Source organism: Austrofundulus limnaeus, unplaced genomic scaffold (assembly GCF_001266775.1).
Source record: "Austrofundulus limnaeus strain Quisiro unplaced genomic scaffold, Austrofundulus_limnaeus-1.0 Scaffold55, whole genome shotgun sequence".
NCBI classification, from domain to species: Eukaryota; Metazoa; Chordata; class Actinopteri; order Cyprinodontiformes; family Rivulidae; genus Austrofundulus; species Austrofundulus limnaeus.
This window is the reverse complement of record NW_013952457.1, coordinates 1,682,951-1,688,099: the sequence shown is the minus strand read 5'-3', so window position 1 is coordinate 1,688,099 and position 5,149 is coordinate 1,682,951. Positions and strand designations below refer to the sequence as shown.

Sequence of the window (5,149 nt, the reverse complement as noted above, 5' to 3'; positions counted from 1 at the left end):
TATATATATAAACCTAGCATAAAAAGTAAGGAAATTAGTGCTTGGTAGATTATTTCTTTGTTGTAAAAATGCTTCTTTGCAATAAATCTTATATTGTTGAAAATAGTTAAATTCCCTTTTAGATTGTGCCACATTTGTAAGGAACATGCATTATTTGTAGGATGAGCAGTATGTGGTTTGCATACATGAAAAATGTGCCAAATCTCCACCAAACAGCTTATTTTGCTGTTGCTAGTTTTGAGCCTCCGGTTCCCCCAAGTGCTGCCAATAAGATAAGACTGTTGTCTTAACTTGGAGCTGCAGCCATTTATGTTCAGTCCTAAATTTGCCTTATTAAATCCCTCCAGAAGGATCTGAAATTTTGTAAACAATCCAATTTATTTTTGTTCTTTCTAACTCTGTCTTGCCTTTCACTCATTAAAAAGTTTTGACTGAAAAAGCCAAAGGGTTGAACCAGTCAGAGGTCAAACTTGGAGAACAGATACTATATTTCGGATCTACTCATGATTAATCAGGGTTGTCTGTGTCTGCTTGTGTCTCATCCAGTCGTTTTATACAACTGCACATTTTGTATTACTGAGTAGAAAAGAGCAAGTTTAAAAATCCAACACTGAACAACTGCGTACATATAATTTCAGTTTTAGAACCTTTCACCTCTTTTTCTTGATCTGACTCCAAGTTTGAGCATCCAGATGTTTAGTCCAGCTGTGTCCCTTCAGTCCAAAATGATTTGACAGCACTTCACAAACACACAACTGCCTCTGATCTCTGCAGAAAATAAAACAGAAGCGCAAAGAAAACACAACTCCAGCAGTCATGACGAGCGACCGAAAACATCCATCGAAAATTTCCCAAAAGGCATTTCTGATAAGAATAGGTGAAATTTATAAACATTAATAACCAAACCTCTGTTGACCCGCCATTCTGTCTGCCTCCAGCTTCCTTTGACCTGCCGCAGACTGTTATCATGACAACCATTCATGCTCCCACATCATGTTTATAGTTTCCATAACAACACAAAGCAGGACTCTGTGTGTCGATGAAAGGTCCAATTTAGCCATGTTTGGAGAAAAAAAAAGATTTACTTGTCTGTGAGCATCGGATGTAGTGTGAGTCTGACAACAAGCAACAATGAATCATGTGCGTGCTCACAGGCTCCTGTAGTCTGGACCCACTGGGCCCAGGTGGGAAAAACTGTTGCAATCAAGTCACGTGTGGCGGGTAGAAGGACCATAAAGTCCAGGCTGTGAGTGAAGTCAGGTGATCTTTAGTTGAAGAGAAGCAGAAGCTGATCTGGGGTTAAACTATGAGACATGAACTGAAGGTCATTTTTCTTTAAATGTCCCAATAGATATCCACAAGGTGGTGCACAAAGCTTTCTAACATGTTCTGGTTGTTTCCTATCAAATATGGACCAGTCCAGCAACTTTTCAGCTWATCACAGAATCACTGTTTTATATTTCTTTTATGAATTATGACAGGAAGAATTTAGTGATTCTTAAAACATTTAAATAATACTTTTAATAGCTGATTGTAACGATAAGATGTGTGCAGATTCTTCATTCAGAAACTCTTAAATGAAGCTAATTGAATTAACAGCTTGATAAAAGTTCATTTTTCACAAGAAAATAGATTTGGAGAATGTTTGAAAGTTTTTAAAACAATAGTTTAAAGGCACATGTTGGATACCTCAGTCGTCAACGATGTTCCTTGTGACCCATCAGGCAAAGTTTTAGATATTTCCCTGCTTCAACACATGTGAATGAAACGAATGAGCGATTGACAGGCTTCTGCTAAACTCGGTGACAATCTGAGCAGGTAATTTAACTATTTGAATCAGGTGTGGTGAAGCAGGGAAACMGCTGAAATATGCAGGACAGTGGATCGCAGGGAACAGGGTTGAAGAGCTCTAACCTTAATATCTTTCTTGTAGAATATTTTCTTACTTTTGATTTAAGGAACAAATATCACTGCCTTCAGGTTTGAGCTTAAAATGTTCCTGGCTCAGGTGATCTTATAACTGACTGGCACAAGAGATGTGACCCAACCAGTATCAGAAAATGGTCAAACTGACCACTGCACATTTTTTGTGGGTTGGTTAATTTAAAACAACAACAACAACAACAACAACAACAACAACAACAACAACAACAACAACAACAACAACAACAACAACAACAACAACAACAACAACAATGAAGTGATGCTGGCCCAAATGTGCACTGGCACAGATTATTATCCCTGGCAGTGATCCATTACTTGAACTAGCAGTCAGCTCATGAATCTGACCATTAAACTGCCTTTTTTTCCAATTGTAGTCATTCCTACAACAGGTAAGATAATGACTGTTCATAACTTCTCCACAGAACCCCACTTTAAAAAGCCTGAACTATGTCTTTAAGATAATAAAAGCAGCTTCACACATAAGCATTATAGAAGAAAACATATTTGTAATGAACACCTCTAAAAGGATCAAAATTTTCTCTCTGTAAAGTGTAAAAGTGCTGTTTATAACATTTATGAGCTGAGAGGCTKAAGTTTTTCAGCAGAACATTGTGTGAAAGTGATCCGCTCAGTGGACTGGCTGGCCTCGGTGGTTAGCAGCAGTGCGTCAGCCTGTGGTGCGCCTCTGCGCTCTGATTGGCTGACTCCGCGGTGATGCTGTCTGCATCCTGCTTCTGCCAGGACCGGGAGGGGAGGTGGAGGCAGGGCTCAGAGATCATCACTAAGCAGAATCTTTTTGCTTCTTCTTCTTCTTCCTTTTTTTGCTTTTGAAATGTATTCATCCATTCCCTTCATGTGAAAGAGTCCTGAGCTGTGGACATGCGTGCAGCCGCAGCAGCAGAGGAGGCTGCCGCCGCCAGCTGCTGAGCGGCTTTTCCTTCACGTCCTCTGACCGCGCAGACTCACACAGAGGAAAAAAGTCTCACATTTCATGCACGCTCACCGGCTCAACTCCGAAACAAGGCAGCATGACAGCCAACGAGTCGCAGAGCATCCTGTGCTACCAGGTAAAGTCCGTCCCTCCGATCCGTCACGCGCACGCGGCGCCGGAACATCTGTGTAATCTGAGCCGAGACAAACTTCAGCCTCTCATCCAACTCTTTAAGKGCAAACGTGTGAGGGCAGCGTGGAGTGGAGTTATGTTACCTGCAGACAGGATGGAGGTAGTTGGTAATCTGAGGGGTTTATTAACACGTTTCTGAGTTTGAGAYTAAAGTAATCTGGATCATTGATCAGATTATGGATGTTCACGCAGCGCGGCTCGATGCTCATTAAAATAACTGCTTTTCCTCGGGGGTCACGTGTGTGTGAGGTAGAAGAGCTGCTTTATTTTAAGAGTGGACAGCGTGTTCCTTATTGATCAGTTTGTTCAGTGATTACCCTCAGATGACCTTGGTGCCATTCTGTCACTAGATTGTCCATTTCCTAAAATGTTCATCCTTCTTCTGTGTCCTGGAGTAAAGAGGACAGAGTGTGTGGTTTAAAGATCCCCCACCAGATCAGGCTCTAACCAGTGGCTTCTTCTAATACACCTAATGACCACTTTAGGAGTATGATCCCGGTGATGCAGCACGATAGTTTAATGGACTTGTTGCAGACTTGCTCCAGCRGTCACATCATCAGGGTGATTTATGATCCCGTCCTGTCTGTGAGCAGGAGACAGGTGGAGGAGAAGCAGCTGGGACGTCTCTAACAGGGACAGACAGTTAGAGGAGGGTTACATAAGCTCGGTGTCACTCAGGTTGTCTACAGCACCTGTGCACGTCTACCCTACACCTGGATGTCTGGATTCAACAAGCATGCCACGTGAAAAGGACAAAACGTTCAGTTCGTGTCAAAAATCGGTTTGATTTTTCATGTCAGAGTTTTCGACAAAGATCAACTGATTCTGCTCGAACCTTGTGAATAATTATGTGAAAGATGTACGAGTTATAAATGACTCTCAATCACACCAAATTTCAGCGCAATATTTGTGAAACTGACAGAATTATTGTCATTTGTGTGTTTGCTGCTGGCCATTTTTAATTGAGTTGATTTCAAAAGAGAAAGTTGTTAATCATCCAGCGATTATTTCCTGTAAGTAAAATCCCTTCTGTTGTTTATAAAATATTTTGTTAACAGGTAGACGGAGTTGACTCCAATAGTTAATGGTGATATTTTAAACAATCATCTTGCCCAATTTGTTAGTATTCTGGATGGAGATCAATATTAGCCACAACCACACTGAATATTAGRTCAATATCTGTTAAAKTGACTGAATTAGCCATTTTTGTGTTTGCTTAATGGATTTGCTTGTGACAACAATCATGTGGTTGACTCCAAAAGTTAATCAGTTGTATATGTGGGTCTAATGATTACTTTCTGAGCATTTCATTTAAACGTCAAGAGTTTCAGGAAATATTTTGTTAACAGACAGGTGAAAAGGTGCTACATTGAAGGAGAAGGTCAAATGTTTTATTTTAAGTAAAATTCTGTGGATCTTCAAACTAAATATTGCATACAGAATCTACAAGTAAGGCTGTAATTCTTTATAACCTTTCCACAAAACCCCACTTTAAAAGATTCAAACTATCCCACATATCAAAATGTGTCTGGTCCAGTTCTGGCCCACACAAAGTACCAACAGCCAGCCCTGGTACTGCAAAGAATGATGGCCCTTTAGTGGCCCAGATATGATTTGCCAGAGGTGTTCCATGAATGGGCCAGCACCACATAAACCAAACCAGAACAGGGCCAGTTGTGTTCTGTCATCTTCATATAAAAAAACACTTGGAGATGATTTTAAGTGACTCTGAACCTTCAGGAGCACTCTGGATTATTGTAGTGTTCAGGCTGTGAATTTTGTAATTAACTTGTTAAAYTAATTTAACCAAGAACATTTCTGTCATCACCTAAAATGGTTATTGACAAACCACTGAATCACACTTCAGTATGTTTATATGACTTCTGCTTGGCATCAGTTTGAAACCATCTAAAACACAGAAGTACTGTTGGTTTGTATCACGCTTTGACTTTTATTCATTCACCGGAATAATTGCACTTTCAACACAACATGATGCACAAATTTGCAGAAAGTGCAAAAACAGATCCTCATATTCATAGTGTCTGTGTGTGTGTGTGTGTGTGTGTGTGTGTGTGTGTGTGT

At 40.4% G+C, this 5,149-nt stretch overlaps 1 protein-coding gene across 2 annotated transcripts in view; it reads left to right on the top strand.

Moving 5' to 3' along the window:
- Positions 1-2,712: 2,712 nt before the first annotated feature.
- slc4a8 (solute carrier family 4 member 8) overlaps positions 2,713-5,149 on the top strand; it is a 32,013-nt gene continuing 29,576 nt past the window's right edge. For both annotated transcript variants that reach the window (XM_014009150.1, XM_014009149.1), the window contains exon 1: positions 2,713-3,011. In XM_014009150.1, the coding sequence (XP_013864604.1) occupies positions 2,973-3,011 (39 nt within the window). In that variant the 5' untranslated portion in view covers positions 2,713-2,972. The remainder of the gene's footprint in view (positions 3,012-5,149) is intronic.